The sequence below is a fragment of the Papio anubis genome, chromosome 2, assembly GCF_008728515.1.
Source record: "Papio anubis isolate 15944 chromosome 2, Panubis1.0, whole genome shotgun sequence".
NCBI classification, from domain to species: Eukaryota; Metazoa; Chordata; class Mammalia; order Primates; family Cercopithecidae; genus Papio; species Papio anubis.
Genome location: NC_044977.1, coordinates 153,350,539 through 153,373,272, shown reverse-complemented (window position 1 = coordinate 153,373,272; position 22,734 = coordinate 153,350,539). Strand labels below are relative to the sequence as shown.

Here is a 22,734-nt window from a genome sequence, read left to right as displayed (position 1 = left end):
AAAGAGGTGAAAAAAGAGGCTTGAGCTTTTTTAAAAAGTTCAAATAAGGACTAAGGAAATACCAGCATCATTGCTTTCAATTATTGGTGTTGCTTCCCTCCATTTTATTACATGCAGCTTTTTTTTGATGCCTGGTAATTGCCATGAAAGTCACACCTGTTATATTTGAACATAATCAAAGCGCTGTGTAATGGGCCTAAAATGCTGTTAAAGATCAGAAGAGAGATTTGACACAGTATGTTTGAAGTCCAGTGACTGGAGACAAAATATTTTATGGTTAAGCTTCCCAGAATCATTCCAATTTATCTAGCAACAGGCTTCTCAATAGAAACTATATAGGCCAGGAGGCAGTGGAATGACATTTCCAAAATACTGAAAGAAGAAAAAAAAAATGGTCATCCAAGAATACCATACCCAGCAAAGCTATCCCTCAAATATGAAGTCGGGCCAGGCGCGGTGGCCCAGCACTTTGGGAGGCTAAGGTGGGCAGATCATCTGATGTCAGGGGTTCAAGACCAGCCTGACCAACAGGGCAAAACCCTGTCTCTACTAAAAACACACACACACACAAAAAAAATTAGCTAGGTGTGGCTAAAAGTGGCTCCTCCAGACCTGGAGTCTGCATGATGTTCCGTGACTTCTCAGCTCCAGCACATACTACCAGATTGCAGTTTCAATAGTCTCTGTCTCCATTCAAGTTCTGAGAGAAGCCAGATTGCCCCACTCATTAGTTTGAGCCAAGGTACCAGCCCTGTCTCTACTAAAAAAAAAAAAAAAAAAAAAAAAAGCACATCTGTAAACCCAGCTACTGGGGAGGCTGAGGCAGCAGGAGAATCACTTGAACCCAGGAGGCAGAGGTTGCAGTGAGCCAACATCATGCCACTGCACTCCAGCCTGGGTGACAGAGTGAAACACCATCTCAAAAAAAAAAAAAAGAAAAGAAAAGAAAAAAAGAAGAAGAAGGAATGCCTAAGGAAATCTTTAATCTGAAACAAAAAAATACTAATATGCAAAAAGAAGACATTTGAGGTATAAAACCCACTGTTGGCCAGGCACAGTGGCTCATGCCTATAATCCCAGCATTTTGGGAGGCCAAGGCAGGTGGATCACTCTAGGCTAGGAGTTCAAGACCAACCTGGCCAACATACTGAAACCCCGTCTCTACTAAAAATACAAAAATTACTAGCTGGGCATGGTGGCACATGCCTGTAATCTCAGCTACCCAGGAGGCTGAGGCATGAGAATCACCTGAGCCCAGGAGGCGGAGGTGAGCTGAAATCGCACCATTGCACTCCAGCCTGGGTGACAGAGTCAGAGTGAGCCAAGATCATGCCACTGCACTCCAGCTTGGGTGACAGAGCTAGACTGTCTCAAAAAAAAAAAAAAAAAAAAGAGCCAGGTGCCGTGACTCATGCCTGTAATCCCAGCACTTTGGGAGGCTGAGGCGGGTGGATCACCTGAGGTCAGGAGTTTGAGACCAGCCTGACCAACATGGAGAAACCCCGTCTCTACTAAAAATACAAAATTAGTCAGGCGTGGTGGTCCATGCCTGTAATCCCAGCTAACTGGGAGGCTGAGGCAGGAGAATCTCTTAAACCCGGGAGGCGGAGGTTGCAATGAGCCAAGACTGTGCTAGCTTGGGCGACAAGAGTGAAACTCCGTTTCAAAGAAAAAAAAAAAAACAACCAAGACCCAACTATATGCTGCCTACAAGAAACCCACTTTACCTATAAAGACACATAGACGGAAAGTGAAGGCATGGAAAAAGATATTCATTGCAAGTGGAAATGAAAAGAGAGCAAGATAAACTATACTTAGATCAGAGAAGGTCATTATATAATGACAAAGGGGTCAATTCATCAAGAGTAACAATTATAAATATCTACCCAACACCAGAATATCCAAGTATATAAAACAAACATTAATAGATCTAAAGGGAAAGATAGACTGCAATACAGTAATACAATACTGCAATACATAGGGACTTCAACACCCTACTGTTAGTAATGGACAGATCATTCAGACAGAAGACAAACATCATAGTCAAACTGCACACTAGACCAAACAGACCTAACTATATTTACAGAAGAGTTCACCCAAGTGCTACAGAAAAGACATTATTTTCATCAGCATGTGCAATATTCTCCAGAATAGAGCAAATTATAAGCCACAAAGCTAGTCACAACAAATTCAAAAAGGCAGAAATCGTATATATCTTTTCTGACCACAATAAAATAAAATTAGAAATCAATAATGAGGAACCTCAGAAACTACACAAACACATGAAAATTAAACAACATAATCATGAACAACAAATGCATCAGAGAAAAAATTATAAAGGACAATTTTTAATTTCTTGAAACAAATGAAAATGGAAATACACATCCAAAATCTATGGGATACAGTAAAAAGAGTAATACAGTAAAGGGGAAGGTTGTAGCAATAAATGCTTACATCAAAAAAATAGGAAGATTTCAAATAACCTAATGATGCACCCAAATGCACTAAAAAGGCAGTAACAAACTAAACCCCCAATTAGTACTAGGAAGCAAACAATAAAGATCAGAGCAGAAATAAATGAAATTGAGCCTAAAAAATACAGAAGGTCAATGAAGCAAAAAGTTGATTTTTTGATAAGATAAAATCAATGAACCTTTAGCTAGACTAAGAAAAATAGATGACCCAAATAAATAAAATCAGAAAGAAAATGGAGACATAACAACTGGAAACTACAGAAATATAGAGAATCATTAGACACTGTTATGAACAACTACACACCAACAAATCTGAAAACCTAGAAGAAATAGATAAATTCCTGGATACATGCAATCTACCAAGATTGAACCATGAAGAAATAGAAAACCTCAACAAACCAGTAACAACAAGATCACAACTGTAATAAAAAGTCTTCTGCCAAAGAAAATCTCAGGACCTGATGGCTTCAATTCTAAATTCTACCAAAAATTTAAAGAATAACTGATACCAATTCTACTCAAACTCTTCAAAAAAATTTGAAGAGGAGGGAAAACTTCCAAACTCATTCTGTGAGGCCAGAATTGCCCTGATAGCAAAACCAGACAAGGACACAACAAAATGAGAAAACTAGGCCAATATCCTTGATGGACATAAATGCAAAAGTCCTAAACAAAATACTAACAAACCAACTTCAACAACACATCAAAAAGATCATTCACTATGTGGGATTCATCCCAGGGATGTAAAAAGGGTTCATCATATGTAAAGCAATATATGTGGTTCATCAAATCATTAACAGAACCAAGAACAAAAACCGTATAATAATTCCAATAGATGCTGAAAAACCATTCAATAAAATTTGAATTCCCTTTATGATAAAAAACCTTCAAAACACTGGGAATAGAAGGAACATACCTCAAAACAATAAAATCCATGTATAACCCACAGCAAACATCATAGTGAATGGGGAAAATTTCAAAGCCTTCCCTCAAAGATCTCGAATAAGACAAGGATGGCTGCTTTTACCACGTTAATTCAAAGACCCCACCAAAAAACTGTTAGAACTGATAAATGAAATCAGTAAAGTTGCAAGATACAAAAGCAACATACAAAAACCAGTAGCATATGTATATACCAACAGCAGACAATCTGAAAAAGAAACCAAGAAAGCAATCCCATTTACAATAGCTACAAAGAATATAAAATATGTAGAATTCGATTTAACCAAAGATGTGAAAGCTCTCTACAAGGAAAACTATGATACACTGATGAAAGAAATTGAAGAGGACACACACACACACAAATGGAAAGATATTCCATGCCATGCTGATGGATTGGAAGAATTAATATTGTTAAAATGTTAATAGTGCCCAAGGCAATTTACAGATTCAGTGCAATACCTATCGAAATACCAGTGACATTCTTCACAGAAATAGAAAATATAATCCTAATATGTATATGGAACCACAGAAGACCCCAAATAACCAAAACCATACTAAGCAAAAATAACAAACCTGGAGGAATCACACGACCTGACTTCAAATTACACTACAAAGCTATAGTGATCAAAACAGCAAAATACTAGCATAAAAACAGACATATAGAATAGCGAACCCAGATGTAAATCCACACATTTATAGCCAGCTCATTTTCAACAAGGTGCCAAGAACATACAATGGTGAAAGGACATTCTCTACAATAAATGGTGGTGGTTAAACTGAATAACCATATGCAGAAGAATGAAACTACACCCCTATTTCTCACCATATACAAACACAAAATCAAAATAGATGAAAGGCACAATTCTAAGACCTGATACTATGAAACTGTCAGAAGAACATTGGGGAAATGGTCCAGGATATTGGTCTGAGCAAAGGTTTTTTGTGTAAGACCTCAAAAGCATAGGCAACAAAAGCAAAAATAGATAAATGAGATCACATCAAGCAAAGAAGCTTCTGCAAAGCAAAGGAAACAATCAACAAAGTGAAGAGACAACCCACAGAGTGGGAGAAAATATTTGCAAACTATCCCTCCGACAAGGGATTAATAACCAGAATATATAAGGAGCTCAAACAACTCAAAAGCAAAAAGAAAATCTGATTTTTAAATAGGCAAAAGATCTGAGTAGACATTTCTCCAAAAAAAGACATAAAAATGGCCAATGGGTATATGAAAAAGGTGCTCAATATCAGTAATCATCGGGGAAATGCAAATCATAAAATCACAATAAGATTTCATCTCACCCCAGTTAGAATGGGGACTATAAAAAAAAAAAAAAAAAAAAAAAGGAGGCTGGGTGCAGTGGCTCACGTCAGTAATCCCAGCACTTTGGGAGGCCAAGGCAGGTGGATCACCTGATGTCAGGAGTTCGAAACCAGCCTGGCCAATGTGCTGAAACCCAGTCTCTACTAAAAATACAAAAATTAGCCAGGTGTAGTGGCGGGTGCCTGTAATCCTAGCTACTCAGGGAGGCTGAGGCACCAGAATCGCTTGAACCTGGGAGGCAGAGGTTGTAGTGAGCCAAGATCGTGCCACTGTACTCCAGCCTGGGCGACAGAGGGAGACTCCGTCTCAAAAAAAACAAAACACTAAAAAGAGAATAATGAGGCGAGGATGTAGAGAAGGGGGAATGTTCATATACTGCTGGTATGAATGTAAATTAGCACAGCCACTATGGAAAACAGTATGGAGGTTCCTGAAAAAACAAAAATAGAACTACCAGATGATCCAACAATCCCACTACTATGTATATATGCAAAAGAGAGGAAATCAATATATTGAAGAGGTATCTGCACTCCCATGTTTATTGCAGCAATATTCACAATAGCCAAAATATGCAATCGACTTAAGTGCCCATCAATGGATGAATAAAGAAAATGTGGTGTATGTACAGAAGGGAATATTATTCATTAATTAAAATGATTAAAATCCTGTCATTTGTGGCAACATGGATAGAACTGGAGATCATTATGTTAAGTGAAATAAGCCCCCAAGCAAAGAACAACAAATAGCACATGTTCTTACTCATATGTGGGAACTTAAAAAAATGGATCTCGTGAAGGTAGAGAGTAGATTGGTGATTACCAGAGGCCAGGAAGTGGAGAGAGAGGGATGAAGAGAGGTTGATTAATAGGTACAATCTACAGATAGAAGAAATCAGACCTGGTATTCAAGAGATCAGTAGGGTGACTATAGTTAACATTAATCTATTGTACATGTCAAAATAGCTAGAAGAAAATAATTTGGATATCCATAGCATAAAGAAACGATAAATATTTAAGGTGATGGATATCCCAATTACCCTGATTTAATTATATGTATGTATCAAATTATCTCATGTACTCTGAAAATATGCACATCTATTATATATCAATTTTTATAAGAAAATTATGAACCATTAAAAAATCTTCTCAGAGTTCAGATTGCTCAATAAACTGAATACTCATCTATTTTAAACACACATCAAATCTGAGTCTGCTTTGCCTTTTTCCCTTGCTCATTGGTTCTGCACTCACCCATGTCCTCATCTTCACCATTGTTCTTTCCATGGGAAACACATTCATCTTCATCAGAAAGAGCCTCATCTTTAATCTAGTATAAATTGGTCATTAAAAGAAAGTAGTTAGCTAATTAACATTACCACTAACACCTTCAAAAACCTGTAGAGACTAAAAAAAGCAAAGCTCCAAAACACAGAGAAAAAAAATGTCAAAGTTATCAGTCTTGGAAACTTTACAAGACCCTTTTTGGTGGCTGGGTGCTGGTGTGGGGCTGACAGAATTAGAATACAAGAAAAGCCAAGCTTATCTTAAGTTTTAGAGTCTACCTCTTTTCATACGCATTAAGTAGAGATAGTTGATAAGAAGACAAAGAATTGAAATGTAAGTAAATATTAAGAGATTGACTATGCAGTACAGAGAAGCAGTAAAGAGAGATAATATTCCCTTGGAGAAGGCACATGAAAATATTAGCATTTGCAGTTTTCTTTCAGGAGGGAAAATGGCCAGGTTTCTTGGGAAAAATATGATTTGATTCTAATCCATTCCATAAAAATGGAGCTTTGCTATTTGGAATTTAATAAGAAAACTTGAACAATGAACATGGAATGGTGTGGAGTCACATTTGCCAGATGCTCAAAGCACCAGGAAATACCTCTCTACCTATGGTATGTTGATTTTTCAAAGGCAGCCAATTATTTGAAGAACTGGCAGTTGATGTTATCATGGAAATAATTTATCAAAATCACAAGCTATGCTGATTCTATTTCTCATGTTAATGACAGACCTTGATTTCTCAGTTAAAGAAATGAGCCCTCTGAGTTCACAAGTAAAACCTTCAGGAATATGAGCCAGTGGGTCACTAGGAGAGATTTCACCTCAAGGCTGAGAGGAGCCCAGGATAGCTGACTTCTCCTACGCATCACTCCATTCTGTAACTTGATTTTCATTTCCGAATTCATTGTTAAGAGTTGAAGTGGGAGATGAAAGGGAAATTGATAAAATAAAGTGCTCTGTATGAAAGAGATGGCTTTTATAAGAAGGTTTCAAAATGCACACATATCACCAGGGCACAGTGCTTGAGGAACAGACCCAGGTGAAACTTTTATGAAGCTGTCCACCAATGGCTCCAGGACAGTCAGGTAAGGGGGATGGGGACTGCTGATCTCTCCTACTAGCGCACTTGTGAGTTAGCTCTTGTAGAAGTGACCTCCAGTTACCACTTTCCGTTCTCTGCCTTCAGCCAGCACTTTCTTTTCGGCCTCCAGCTGGTCTAGGATGGTTTTCTGCAGCAGTGGGGCATTTGCTCCTCTAACCACAGCCACCAGTTCTCCTCCCTAGAATATGTTACAAACAGCATTAAATACTCTTGGCAAATATTAATCTCTTTCAAGAGATGGCGAGAGTGTCTAGGAGTGTGTGTGCCCAAGATCAAGGTCCCTCAACCCCAGGCTCATAGCAGTGTGCTCACTTCTGCTGCCCTCCCTTGGCAGGACGCTCTCAGGTCTGCTTCTAGGATTTTTGTTTGTTTGTTTGAGATGGAGTCTCGCTCTGTCGCCCAGGCTGGGGTGCAGTGGCGCGATCTTGACTCACTGCAAGCTCCGCCTCCCAGGTTCACGCCATTCTCCTGCCTCAGCTTCCCAAATAGCTGGGACTACAGGCGCCCGCCACCATGCCCAGCTAATTTTTTTTGTATGTTTAGTAGAGACAGGGTTTCACAGTATTAGCCAGGATGGTCTTGATCTCCTGACCTTGTGATGCGCCCATCTTGGCCTCCCAAAGTGCTGGGATTACAGGCGTGAGCCACCGCGCCCAGCCGATCTGCTCCTAGTTTTAAATGATTTCTCTTTTTCTGATCTCTACCTTCATGCCACTCCTTTCAAAGCTTCCTTCAGGGTAACCAGCAGTTCATTAAGGGAGGAACAGTACATAGTAAGTTATGAGTGACTAAGTGTGGCTTACACATGACTTACTCATTCAACAAATATTATTGAGCACTTACTATACCAAGCACCAAGGCAGAGGCAAAGAATATAAACATTAAACATGAAAAAACATAGCTGCAGCCTTCATGAATGGGGACTAGAATGGGGAGAGGGATGACTGGACATGCCGAAGAAACAATTACAATACTATAAAATAATTGCTGTAAGTAATACGGAAATTTATAAGTGCTTGGAACTTGGGGCAAGAATTGCCAGCATCATCTGAGATGGTCAGGGAAGGCTTCACAGTCGAGGTGGTATTTGGGATGAACCTGAGTTTCTGCTTTAACTCTTTCAAAAGTCTGTTTGTTTGTTTGTTTGTTTGATGGAGTTTTGCTCTTGTTGCCCAGACTGGAGTTCAATGGCATGATCTCGGCTGACTGCAACCTCTGCCTCCTGGGTTCAAGTGATTCTCCTGCCTCAGCCTCCTAAGTAGCTGGGATTACAGGCACCTGCCACCAGGCCTGGCTAATTTTTGTATTTTTAGCAGAGACGGTGTTTCACCATGTTGGCCAGGCTGATCTCGAACTCCTGACCTCAGGTGATCTGCCTGCCTCGGCCTCCCAAAGTGCTGGGATTACAGGTATGAGCCACCGCGCCTGGCCAAAAGTCTCTACGTTTGTACTCACAAAGAAATGAATCTGGAGAGGGAGAAGTTCACATAGAGTGGGTCCTCCTTCCATTTCCATCCCATCCCTTAATGGACCACCATGGGGTTGAAGATTGTGGCCCATGTTCCCATACAGCCAAGTAAGATTTATGCTTTAATTGCTATGGGCTCAGGCAATTAAGCCATTGTGGTCGCATTTCTGCAGCTGAGCTCTGATGTCAAGCGTGTCTGGGGCATGCTCATCTCCGAGCTCCTCCCTGCTTCTCCCTCTTTTGCTCCCAATCATGTTATGTCATGTAAGTTCAGTCTCCCTACTAAAATCCAAAGCTCAAATAATGTTTTATCATAAGTTTCCAATTTGTAATACTTGCAGTGCTGAGGCCAGGAGGCTGAAGTTTTCAAAATTGAACAACCCTAGCCTGGTGTTCGGAGACCTGGTTGAGTAGATCCTGGTATTCCTGACTCTACAATGAGGGGGCTGGTCTGAGTGAGGAGGAATATCGATCCATTGCCATCAGAGCCTGGCAGGTGGCCTAAACCTGGGAAGCCAAGTGTGAAACAGTGGGCCCTTAGGGGCATGGAGCTGGACCATGGATGTCACACCCAAGGACATCCAAATTATATTTTCAAAACACTGGGCCACTTGACTTTCCTCAATAGTCCCTCTCATTTCTAACTTTCTGTAAACATATCTTCACATTTTATGATTACATAAGGGTGAATGAAGAGCTTGTCTGCCCATAAAGGAGTATCTATTTTTACTAAAATGTCCCCTTTATGGAGCAAAGGATAGAAATCTTGAAATCCTGTGCTCTGAGAGTGAAGCCTCCAGTCTAGAGTATTCATGGGCCAAAAAGGAGCATGTACATTTGAGTGACTGGTACTCTCTTCCCGTGTACAGCAAGTCAGGAAGGCTGCCCCAGCACCGTGGCCACCAGGGTGCTGTGTCATTCACCTCCTTGGGCGCAGGGCCCTCAGGCCACCATCCTAGTCAACAGCTTGTATCACCACTTCGACTTGGGGGTGGGGGTGTCTGTATGTAGCCAACATCATAAAAAAAGACTGGGAGGCATCAGAGAAAACAGCATCACTTGTTTGAATCTGTGAGGCCTCTTGGTGGTTCCCATTAATTCTCCCAAAGATAATCAATGTCAGTGAGATGCTTCTATTTTGAACTCTAATGATGTGCAATTGTCAAATAGTTCTGGTTCTGAAAATGTACTTACTGCATAAAACAGAAAGGTGGGCTCGCACTTCCCTCGGTACTTTTCGAGGACATCAAGACGATCTGCCTCTGCCTAAAGAAAACCACTATCAGCAGCTACCCTGGGTGCAGGGGGTGCAGGGCCCGACTGATCGGTGGGAAACCACACAGGGAACTGAACACCCCCAGGACTGACTTCCCCAGGTGGAGCCCCGATTTGCTCTCATGCTGTTCCTGCTAATCAGAGCTGTCCTATAAAATTGCAGACATGTACTCTCTTGAAGAATCAAATGAGGAGGAAGCAAGAGTATCTCCTGCCCCACCCAGCTACTGTACCAGTCCAAGGGAGCGCTACTGGCTAATGTCCTTCTGCAGCCCTGACTGACAACCGAGGTGAAGGTCCTCAGGCACCGACTTCATTGTCTGAGAAACCTGCTACACATGGGCATAAGAGATCCCCCACGCAAGCCCTTCTACAGCACACTCCCTATGGAAGCACCAAGACTGACTGCCAAAGGAAGAACTGCAAAGTCCCTGAAGTCCAACTTCTTGAGTGATTAGTGTAAGTTATATTTTCTCCTGTCTTCACTGCCTATGAACCTCAAACCCATGCAGCATATCAACAGTGTCTCTTGAATACTTCTCTAGAATTTATTCCCATTTCCATACATTCATCCAAATAAATATTTGCTGTAAGTTCCCCTTTATGGAGCAGAGGATGGAAATCTGAAAGTGACATTTCAGTCAACAGTGTTCACAAGCCAAGAAGGAGATGCGGCTGGGGTGGTGGCTCACACCTGTACTCCCAATACTTTGGGATGCTGTGGTGGGAGGATTGCTTGAGCCCGGGAGTTCTAGACCAGCCTGGGTGATATAGTGAGACCTTGCCTCTACAAAAAGTTAAAAAATTAGTGAAGCATGGTGGCATGTGCCTATATAGTCCCAACTAGTTGGGAAGCTGAGGTGGGAGGATCATTTGAGGCTGGGAGGCAAAGGCTGCAGTGGGCCATGATCCCACCACTGCACTCCAGCCTGGGTGACAGGAGAAAGAAAAAAGAAGAGGGAGAATATGCATTTGAGTGATATATATTTCTTCTCTTTATATAGCACCAAGAACTGCTCAAGCCAAGAGTGATACAGGGAGGTGGGGTGGGGAATAGGAACCTTCATAGCTAGAGAAATTAGAAAGTATCATGACAGTATCAACAAAAAGTCCACACTGATTCCTTTTTAATGATCTGGGAAAGGCCACTCTCACACTTCTCCTTCCTGACTCTTTTAAATTTTTAAATTCTTTTTACAATGTTGTATGACTGTTGGATGAGAGAGAATCTTACTAATGCAAAGTGCAGAAGGTCCAGGCCGACCTCGATCCTCATCTTCTGGAAGAGGCTCACCACAGGTTTGCAGGGGCCACACCAGCCTTGATAGACATCAACAACTGTGTGGAACCAAGAAGCAGGAACATTCAGTAGACACCAGTGCCCACCACACCAGGCACAATTTATACCTGTGCATTCTAACCCCCCGCAAATGGACATTCATTTGCAGGGATATCTAATGGTTAAAGGGATTTACTGTCTCATGAGATTATAAGCAAGTATGGAAACACAGCTAGCCCTCATTCTTATGAACTTGGTATACTGAATTCTAAATACAGTATAAGTATAGCAGAAAATAATTTTCTTAACATGGCTCCTTTATCTTAAGGGTTCTTCAGGCTACATTCAGGGTTAGGCCTAACACAGGGTGGCCCTCAATGATATTGGAATTAGACTGAAACTGTCTATTCTAAAAAGGAGAGGTCACTCACTGTAGGTGACCCAGCAGCACACAATTGACTTTTATGTAATCCTTGGATAATAAACACAGGTTTGACCTTTTCTTCTGATGAATTAAAAGCCACTTTCTTTGGGTGGAGCAGAGTTTTATTTACTTTAGAAAAATCAACATTTTTCTCCCAGAAAGTGAGCCTGATAGAGAGCTAGAGACAAACTTGGATACCTTTTTCTTCTTTAGTCCCAATCTACAGTACATGTCAGGGCTGGATGTAGGGGAACCCTCTCATCTGAGTGTTGTGAACCACACGATCTACAGGAAGCTAAGCAAACCAAGCCAACTCCCGTGTACTGGATTTGTGCAGGACCTGCCCCACACAACCATGAAGCGGCAGCAAGGGCTAGATGGTGACATACCAGTGGCCATATTTTAGAGGAGGGATATCTGCCAAAAGGCTTCAACACTCCCAGAGTTCATGCCTGTTCCACACAGGTGAGCATTTCGGTTCAACCGCTAGAGTAGCATAGTCACAGGGAGATCGTGTCAAAATTGCTAATAATTGATTAACTCTGTCCATTTTAATAGCATGCAATTTGTGATTTTACTTATCACAGATTCACATTTCAAAATTTTCCCATCAAGTGAGAACTATTAATATAATACAATATAAATTGTCATGACTAAAGTTAGTATAGAGACTGGTGGCACTGTACTAACACTGTTCTGTACTAACCAGGCTTCCCATGAAGAGGTGACTTGCACTGGGCATTGTAGAGAGCCCAGGCTTGGATGGGCAGAGAGGGAGACTATGGTGCAAAGGATGGGCAGCCAGGCATAGGTGGCAGACTCAGGGACCCCTGGGCAGCCTGCTGGACCAGACCTGCCTGAGGTGGTGTGGTAGGAAGTGGTGGCAGGGATCACTGGAGGAATCTGGAATGTGGGGCTTGAGGAGCTCTATCCTGAATCACTAGGCAACGAGGATTCACAGTAAGTATTAGAGAGAAGAGGGAGCTAATATCTTGGACTTGCCTGCATCCAGAATTGTAAGAAATAAATTTCTGTTCTTTATATACTACATATCTGTAGTGTCCTGTTACAGTAGCATAAACAGACTAAGCTATTCTGCTTTAGCTGCAAGAGGGCAGGTGCACTTTGCTTTTCTCTAAAAAGCCCAGTGAGATGGATATCATTATTGCACTATCGAGATGAGGAAACTGAAGTCATGGTGAAGAGGTGAAGTCATGGACCTAAGGTAAGAAAGCAAATTCTCAAGCAGTATAGCTTAGTCCATTTATGCTGCTGTAACGGGACACTACAGACTGGGGCAGTTTATAATGAAAAGAAACTTATTTCTCATAGTTCTGGAGGCTGGCAAGTACAAGATCAAGGTGCCAGCAGGTTTGGTTGTCAGATAAGGGCTGCATCCCTCTGGAGGAGAATTATACTGTGTCCTCACATGACGGAAGTCAAGGGCAAGAGGAATAAACTCCTTCCATCAAGCCCTTTTATAAGGGCACTTAATGCCACTCATGAGGGGCACTACTCCCCTTTTAAAGGCCCCACCTCTTAAAACCATTACTTTTGACATTCAGTTTCAACACTGAATTTTGAAGGGGGACACATTTAAACCACAGTACAGCAGAATCAAGTTTTTTATTTTATTTTATTTTATTTTATTTTTGAGATGGAGTCTGGCTCTGTTGCCTAGGCTGGAGTGCAGTGGCCGGATCTCAGCTCACTGCAAGCTCCGCCTCCTGGGTTTACGCCCTTCTCCTGCCTCAGCCTCCTGAGTAGCTGGGACTACATTAGCTGGGACTACAGGCACCCGCCACCTCGCCCGCCTAGTTTTTTGTATTTTTTAGTAGAGACGGAGTTTCACCGTGTTAGCCAGGATAGTCTCGATCTCCTGACCTCGTGATCCTCCCTCTCGGCCTCCCGAAGTGCTGGGATTACAGGCTTGAGCCACCGCGCCCGGCCAGAATCAAGTTTTAAATCCTGTGTTGCCTGATGCCATAGCCCATGCTCTTTCAACTGCTCCAGGGAAGAAGCAAGATGCATAAATTCAGCAGTGTTCATTGGTTCAGCCAAGTAGCACAATTTTGCAGAATGTGAGAACCCAAGCTGGGTATAGGAGGAATGAGGAAGCCAGACACACGGGTGGCAGAGGGGATAGAATGAAAAGAATGTAGGCAGAATACTAGGGATGAAAATGAAGACGGTGTGGAAAGGACTTCACCTTTGAGCCTGGCAGAGAAAAAGAACTAGCGAGGGGTGGGGAGAGATTGTTGGAGGGGAAAGGAGAACAAACTCAACTCTAAACAGGCTGGGTTTTCAGTACCAACCAGAAAATCTAAGACAAGTGATCACAAAGGCAACCAGACATCCAAGCAGGAGAGTGGGATTTGGGTTCCACAGCATCCAGGTAGAGGATAAAGTTCTGGGCTTTCCTGAAGACAAGAGTTTCACAATTGACAGATTTTAATTTATTTTTTTATTTCAGCCTACTACAGTTATGTGGGTGAGGGCCAAAAAGGGCATCTGGGTCAAGCCAGGAAAATGTCCCTGAAGACTTAGAGGGCCCTGTACACAGGCCCACTGAAAAGGGCAGATTTAAATCCCAAAGGAAAAAAGCTGGGGCTCAACTCTCTGTGCTGTATTTGTATTGATAGTGCACCTGCCATTGCTACTAGCTTCTCCCTCCCTCTTGGGCGTCCTGGCTCTGTGAGGAGTGGTGGGCACAAAGGCACCTTCACAAAGTTATGGAGGAAGCGGGGATGGGGGGAGGGGGGAGGAAGGAACAGAGAGGAAGTGTTTGATTTGACTCTGAGTGAGAGGAAGCAAAACAGAGAAGCCACATGGAAGGAATGGCAGAGACAAGAAAATGTGTGTGTGTGTGTGTGTGTGTGTGTGTGTGTATGTGTGCGTCTGTGCATGCATGTGTAGGTCTGAAGGGACTTTGGCATGTTGAAAGCAGGTGAAAATGAGCCAGCAGAAGGCAAGGTTTCCAAGATGCTGGTGGTTTACTTTGGAAGCAAATTTCTGCTGGCTGGAGAGAGAGAGAGAAAAACACATATCTATGTATTTATATGCTCCATATCTATATATTCCTCTAGACTGCCTGATGAGAAGGAGCAAAGAGGAGGTCCTGCTACCTTCAGTCAACAGAGGCCCTTGAACCATTTAGACCAGGCTTGGCAGAGGGTCAGTGCTCACTGGATGTTAGCTACTGTCACGTAGGGTGCTTAGCAAGGTGGCTGGCACACGATACATTCTCAAAAAATTAAGGAATGGTGGTTTTTTCACAGTTGTTAAAGAAATGGAAATAATGATTTGTTTCACCTGGAGTCATGTTCCAGTTGCCCAGACAAGACACATGGACAAATGGTTAAGCCTTGGCACCATCAAAAAGACTTTATAATCCCTCAAACAGTAGAGTGTTTGAGGGATTATACTCACACCCACACAACTGAATCAGCATTTATCTAGTACCCACTCAGCCTCAGTCCCAGGCAAGTCTGCTACAGATGTGAGATTAAAAAGCCAATGCTGGCCGGGCGTGGTGGCTCACACTTTAATCCCAGCACTTTGGGAGGCCGGGGTGGGCAGATCATTTGAGGTCAGGAGTTTGCCATCAGCCTGGCCAAGACGGTGAAACCCTGTCTCTACTGAAAATATAAAAATTAGCTGGGTGTGATAGAATGTGCCTGTAATCCCATCTACTTGGGAGGCTGAGGCAGAAGAATCACTTGAACCCCAGAGACGGAGGTTGCAGTGAGCCAAGATGGCACCACTGCACTTCAGCCTGGGTGACTCAGTCTCAAAAAAGGAAAGACCAAGCCAATGCCATTGTGTTTAGAGTCTAGGAGAAAAGCCATGATGGTCTTTCCCTACAGGGCCACAGCAAGTGGGGTGTGTGCTGGAGGGATTGAGACAGAGACTCACCCCAAGTGCCCTAGGAGCTCCCAGGAGGGACGTGACCACACAGAGGTTCCAGAAAGATTTCATATGAGGAAGGTAATTTTGCACTGGGTCGGGGAATAAGAAATATTTCTACAGTTGGTGATAGGCCATGATATCCCATCTGGCTTGAATGGGCTTAAATGCTGATGTCATTTGGTGGAGGGGGTGGTAATGGGCAAGGCTAAGATCAGATACAAGTATACTGAGCAGGTATATTCACAGAAAAACTGAGCAGGCACACAGAGAGTAATAGAGCACAGAGATATCTGCAGTGAATGAGAATGAGAAGTAAAGAGTGGGTGACAGCAGGTGGTAGGCAGCCTCTCAGATGTCTCTAACGATCCCCACCTCCTGGTCCTCATGTACTTGTGTAATCCCCTGCCCTGGAGTGTGGGCTGGACCTAGTGACCAGCTTCCAATGAGCAGAGTATGGCAAAAGCAATGGGATATCACTCTCAAGATTAGGCTAACAAAAGGCTGTGACTTCCAACTTGTACCCTCTCTTAGAGCTCTGTCCTGGGGGAAGCAAGTTACCAGGTTGTGAGTAGCCTCATGGAGAAATCAATGGCAAGAAGTTAATGTCTCTGGCCAACAGCCAGTGAGGACTTGAATCCTTCCTACCAACAGCCTCATGAGTGAGCTTGGAAGTGGATCTTCTTAGGTCTGCCAGTAGCCACACAAAAGAGCTTGGAAGCAAATCTGCTCCTCGTTGAGCCTTGAGATCCCGTCTGACACCTTAACTACCATGGTGAGACACTCTGAGCCAGAGCTAGCCAACTAAGCTGTACCTGAACTCCTGACCCACAGAAACTGGGATAATCAATGTTTGTTGTTTTAAACCACTAAGTTTCTGGGTAAATTGCTAAGCAGCAACAAATAACTGGTGCCAGGAGGATGGGGATGAGGAGGCCCATAGACAGTGGCCTGCTGTTTCCTAATGACTGCAGTCCCAGGTTCAAGTCCCAGTGATGCCTGGCTCGCCTTCCATCCTTTGAGTTCCAAGAGATCCCTGTATTCCCTCCAATGCATTCTCCTTTAGTGCCTGAGGTAATTAGAAGAGGTTTCCTGTTACTTTTAACACCAAACAACCCTGAGTACTGACTCCTTTCCTGAACTGAATTTACTGATGTTCAAGCCACACACACACACACACACACACACACACACACATCATCTGTTTTTTTATGAGGTTCAAGGTAATAGGAAAGTAATGTTCATTGCAGCCCTTTTCTTCATGGTTCATCACACCATTTAATAATTTAGAAAAGAATGGATCTAAAAAGTTATTTTACTTTAAATTACCAGTTAGTCCTTTGGAACTGAGCATTTCCTCCCAAAGCTCTTGGGTGCTGATGTTGACCTAAAGCCAAAGAGGATCAAATGCTGTATTACTGAGGGCTCAGGCAGGGAAACAATTCAATCTATTTGCTCTAGATTTCTATCTTTCTATCTCTGAAATACTTACAAGTACAGTTCAAGTTATCCTCTCCCCCGTCTTCTTTTCTCCTTCCTTTTCTCACTCCTTCCCTACCCAGAAAAAAACACTATCCTAAGAATAATGTGTACTAGTCTCAGGCATTTAAAAAATAATTTTACATGTTATTTGTCCAGAAACAATATATAAGTTGTTTTTGTGCCCTTAAAATGTACATAAATGTATCAAACTGTAGGTCTCATTTTGAAATTTGTGTTTTCACTTAGTATCAGAATTAAGTTGAATTTATTGCCATTCACTCACATTTTTTTTTCTTATCCACAGAGTTCTGGTTTTATAAATATAAAATACAAGGAAAAATACATATTATCCCTCTTCATTAACGTAAAAATTTCTTTTTTTTTTTTTTTTTTTTTGAGATAGAGTCTGGCTCTGTCACCCAGGCTGGAGTGCAGAGGCTCAATCTCAGCTCACTGCAACCTCTGCCTCCCAGGTTCAAGCGATTCTTATGCTTCAGCCTCCTGAGTAGCTGGGATTACAGGCACGTACCTCCACACCTGGCCATTTTTGTATTTTTAGTTGAGACCGGGTTGGACTATGTCGTCCAGGCTGGTCTCGAACTCCTGACCTCAAGTGATCTGCCCACCTCAGCCTCCCAAAGTGCTGGGATTACAGGCATGAGCCACAACGCCTGGCCAATAGTAAACATTTCTGTATAATGTTTTTTACTGTGAAATAATTTCAAACTTACAGAAAGTGTGCAAGTACAGTATAAAGATTTAGGGTTTTTTTTTTTTTTTAGGTATTTGGAAGTAAATTACAGCTTGTTATCTCATTACTCCTGAATATATTATTCCTATGTAACACAATACAATAATCAAAATCAGGGGAAAAAAACACTGACATATTGTGAACATTTAATCCTTAGATAGAGTACAACTTTTCCTGTTTATCCCATAATGTCCTGAGTAGCAAAGGAGCTAATCAGAAACGTGTGCTAGATTTATTTGTCAAGTCTCTTTAGTCTGGAATAGTTCTTTAGTCTTTCTCTTCTTTTCACAATGTTGACACTTTGGAAAATGACATGCCAGGTATTTTGTAGAGTGTCCCTCAGTTGGGGCATATGTGATGTTTCCTCCTGATTGGATTCAAGCTGTGCATGTTTGGACTGGTTGAAATTGGCTGGACTGGTTGGAGTGTTGGAGAAGCTGAAGATCATTCCTCTCACTACTCCCTAGCAGGTGAGACACAATTTCCATCTGCCTATTACTGATGTTCACTTTGATCACTGGATTAACATGGTCTGCCAGGCCTATTGTCTGTAAAATTATTCCCTTTTTCTTTGTAATTAACATATTTTTGTGGTGAGCTACTTTGAAATGATATAAATTAAAAGACCACACAAATTACTACTGGGTTTTTTTGTTTGTTTTTTGAGATGGAGTCTCACTCTGTCACCCAGGCTGGAGTGCAGTGGCATGATCATGGCTCACTGCAACCTCTGCCTCCTGGGTTCAAGCGATTCTCCTGCCTCAGCCTCCCAAGTAGCTGGGATTATAGGTGCCCGCTACCACACCCGGCTAATTTTTTGTATTTTTAGTAGAGACAGGGTTTCACCATGTTGGCCAGGCTGGTTGTGAACTCCTGACCTCAAGTGATCCGCCTGCCTCGGCCTTCCAAAGTGCTAGGATTACAGGCATGAGCCAGCACGCCTGGCCTACTATTGTTCTTGATACAGGTATGCCAAGGTCTATGTCCCTTTAAAAAAGATAGGATGCATTATTGGCAATAAGGGCAAGAAACATGTAACACCTGCTAATCCTCTATTAAAAGCCCCTTTTTTGGCCGAACGTGGTGGCTCATGCCTGTAGTCCCAACACTTTGGGAGGCCAGAAGTTTGAGACTTGCCTGGCCAACATGGTGAAACCCTGCCTCTACTAAAAAAAAAAAAAAATACAAAAGTTGGCCGGGCGTGGTGGCGCATACCTGTTTTCCCAGCTACTCAGGAGGCGGAGACATGAGAATTGGTGAACCTGGGAGGTGGAGGTTGAAGTGAGATGAGATCGTGCCACTGCATTCCAGCCTGGGCGACAGGACAGAATGAGACTGTCTCAAAAAAAAAAAAAAAAAAAAAAAAAAAAGAAAGTCTCTCTTTTAAGGAAGCATACTCCTTACTTTTTTTGTTTCAATGAAAAGTAGAAGAAAAACCCAGATGAGTCTTCTTGATGCCTTAAATGAAGTAAGAGAGCTGGACTGATATAACCTTGGGCCCACAACTACAGTCCTGAGGAAAGTGATAGAAGCGTTCAGAAGGACCCCCTGCCCCTACCCAGAGGCTCAGACTTAAGTCACCAGCAACTCTCTGTGGCCCACCCCTGTCACAGAGTGAGTCCCACCAGCTCTGGGGCCAGGACTCTGGGCAGTTGAAGAATCTCAGCCCTGGGAGCCAGGCAAGAGCGGAACGGTGTGGGAACTATCCGGACTTCACTAAGCCTTGCATTTGGTAGGGAATGAATAGGGAATGTGTGGCACCTTTTACCCAGACTGTCCCTTGATGTCCTGTGATTTCTGTCTGTCTCAGTTATAAACGGAACCCCGAATAACCTTGCTGAGAGAGAGGACAAGGTTCCTGGGTTGGCCGACTTTAGGCACTGCTTTCAAGGGGTTTACCTTATAGAGAGGTGACCTTTACACAGATGCCTCAGTGTAAGAGGGGAGGGAGGCCACTCCCTCAGCAGGAGGGAGCACTTACTTTGAGTACTGCATTGTACTCAGAGCTCTGAGTAATACACATGAAAAAATAACAACATTGCTAACAAAAGTTATTACCGCCATAGGAGATCTAGGGCATCAACACATGAAATGACCATAATAAGGGGCAATAACATTAGAGACACCACAGACCGCATCAGACCAGCCAGGAAGTGTCTAAAGGAGTCTCATCACAGCTCTGCAGGCGTTAAAGGACAGGTATTATCCCTCCTGTCTATGTAAAAGATACGGAGGCCAGAGGGTTGAGGAAATGAGTCACACAGCTATGAATGGTAGGACCAGTTGCTCAGAATTTACTTCAACCAGAACATTCATATATGAAGCGCTTTCTGACTCTAGAATCCTAGAATATCAAGGCTGGAAGAAGGCCCTTGGGGATAATTCACACAACATCCTCATTCCATAGATGGGCAAGCTATGGCCCAGAGAGGGTATGTGATGTAGTCAAAGACACAGTTGGCTATAGAGGACACAAGAAATACATCAGGCCTTCTGACTTCCAGTCTAAAAATCCCACCCCACCCCCCACCTCTCCCACCCCCAGCATGGGGTACCCTTAGAATGATGCTGCTTTCCCCTTTCCTCTTTTTTAAACCACTAGACTTTTGAAATCCACATGCAAACTGTCCTACCAAGGACAATGAGAGAAAAACCAGATGTCTCAAAATCGCTAAAGCTCTATTATCTAGGAGGCGCTGTAGCCTTAGTATGCATCTTACTGGGACCAGCTGATGATGAGACATTTTAAAGTTTGTTTTAAAATGTTCCCGTGTTACAGATCATCCAGATGATCTCCTTATGACAAAGCACTCTCTCCCAATTCCAGGGTCTATTCCTGCATGCTTTTACCATCACTTCAGAATCAACCACTGTTTATTGTCCAGAACCAAGAAAAAGAGCAGTTGCTGGCTTCTGAATTCACTTGTCCCACATGCAAATGAAGTAAGGTACTCTATATAACAAATGCCCAGCACATAATATATCTCAAAACATATTTGTTAATAAGTGAAATTTGATGAGAACAGTGGTGGGAAAATTGGGTCTCCACAGAGCACACAGTTACAGACTCATGCCCAAAGTCAAAAGAACCTATACTGTATTCTCTGTGCAAGCTGCAGTTATATTTCAACAACAGTAACAAAATAACCGTCACATCGAATTATGTTGATTCATATTTTCTTGGTTTGTAGTTTTATTTAATGCATGTTTAGGTTTTATGGTTGTATACGCACTATAAATATAAACAGCTTCTACTCAGTTTTGTTTGCATTAATTTTGTTTGCCTAAAATTTGTCATCACTGGGGTTCCAAGATAAGTTTTGGCCCTTTAAGACAGAAGGGTACATCACTCAAGTTTGGGAACACTGTCACATACTGCTAGCAAACAAAATGTCACTTTTATACTACAACCCCGCTCCAATCACCCTCGTCTTCCCCGAGCCCAACCCAGAGCTGGAAGCTAGCGCCCCTTGAGGCTTACCTGCAGGGCAATTTCCTTCTTCCTGCTGCCCATGGCTCTGCAAAGAAGACGAAGCCCTGTTACCGCGGCCGTGGGCCGTTCCCCCGCAGCCTCGCGACAAACCGCTGCGTGGATCAGCAAGCCCAGAGCCTCCTTCAGATAAGCCCCCCTCCTATGGCCCCCGGCCCCTTTTTAAGATGCTTCTAACTGGCGGCAAATCAACACACTGACACAAAGTGAACACCCCACGAGGAAGCGGAGCCTGCAGTCCGCGGGCTCGTGGCTCGCCGGGCGGTTTTCTGGGGATCTGCAAAGCCCCCTTCCCACCCCGGAGCCGGCCAGGGGGCTCCAGCAGAGGCCGGAGTCAGTGCGCGGGGCACAGTGCAGCCTGCCGGTCACAGGGTCTCCAGTCGAGGAATTCGAACCAAAAACCGACATGGGACCCTGTCATCCCTGCTGTTCTTATGGATTACTGGGAAACTGAGCCACTGCGAACGACAGGTACACGATCTTCGACGCGCCCGGAGTCACCAACCGAGTCTGCAGCGACCTAGCCGCGGTCGTCATGGCAACCTGGCCCCCCTGCCAGGCCTGCCAGGAAAGCCGGCGGACACGTAAGCCACGCCCACTCTGGGCCCAACGCAGTCTCTTCGCGGAGACTCTGAACCCAGCCAGCGAGAGGCAAGAGGGAGTCCCGCCCCTTGCCCTCCATATCGGACTATGGGAACCCACTCATTGGCTGCAGCGTTTGTCAGCGTCTGGAGGCTTTGAATCCACCAGGCAAAGACCCAGTGCATCTGTGCGTTGCACAGTCGCATCTGTGAATCCCTGCGTCCCTCCTGCCCCGCCTGCCAAGACTGCTGTGCAGCTTTTCTACCGTCACATACCGGTAAAATGTGTGCAAGGTAGGGGGCGTCTCCAGATTTTAAGGGGTCTGCAAGCGTTCTCTTTAAGACAAAGAATATGAAATAACAAATTCAAAATTAGATATGAAAGTCAACTGAGACACATACAAAACAGTTACAGACATTGTAGATATTAATCCAACTCTATCAATAACCACTTTAAATGTGAATAACCTGATTACACCAATTAAAAGAGAGATTGTCAGAGTGGATTTCAAAAACAAACAAAGCCCAGTTGCGTGTTATCCACAAGAAAATACATTAAAAGCAAAAAAATAGAGATAGCTATACCAGGCTGACACTAACTAAAAAAATAGCTGAAGTAGCTATGTTAATTTCAAGAAAAGCAGACTTCAGAACAAGGAAATTTATCAAGTATAAACAGGGACATTACATAAAGGTAAAGGATCAATTATTTGGGAAGACATAACAATACTTAACATGTATGTACTTAAAAACAGAGCACCGAAATATGTGAGGCAAAAAAAGATAAAACTGCAAGGAAAAATAGGTAAACTCACTATTATAATAGAATATTTTAATACCATTTTTAAAATACCATTAAAATATTTTAATACCATTTTAATACATCCAGCAGGCAGCAAATGAGCAAGGATATAGTTGAACTGAAAAAATCAATCAAATTGATCTAA

The 22,734-nt window shown here is 42.9% G+C and overlaps 1 protein-coding gene across 3 annotated transcripts in view; it reads right to left on the bottom strand.

The window, feature by feature from the left end:
* The window catches only part of NME9 (NME/NM23 family member 9), a 34,131-nt gene extending 12,438 nt beyond the window's left edge, over positions 1-21,693 (bottom strand). The window contains exons 1-7 of one of the 3 annotated variants that reach the window (XM_009201635.4): positions 21,650-21,693; positions 21,198-21,234; positions 16,813-16,870; positions 11,109-11,212; positions 9,794-9,865; positions 7,193-7,309; positions 5,991-6,066 (exon numbers count right to left, since the gene is read on the bottom strand). In XM_009201635.4, coding sequence (XP_009199899.1) covers positions 5,991-6,066; positions 7,193-7,309; positions 9,794-9,865; positions 11,109-11,212; positions 16,813-16,870; positions 21,198-21,230 — 460 coding nt within the window. In that variant the 5' untranslated portion in view covers positions 21,231-21,234; positions 21,650-21,693. Of the gene's footprint in view, positions 1-5,990; positions 6,067-7,192; positions 7,310-9,793; positions 9,866-11,108; positions 11,213-16,812; positions 16,871-16,975; positions 17,038-21,197; positions 21,577-21,649 lie in introns of those variants that run through there. The other 2 variants (XM_031663728.1, XM_021934824.2) reach the window with 2 other exon arrangements.
* Between the last annotated feature and the right edge of the window lie 1,041 nt (positions 21,694-22,734).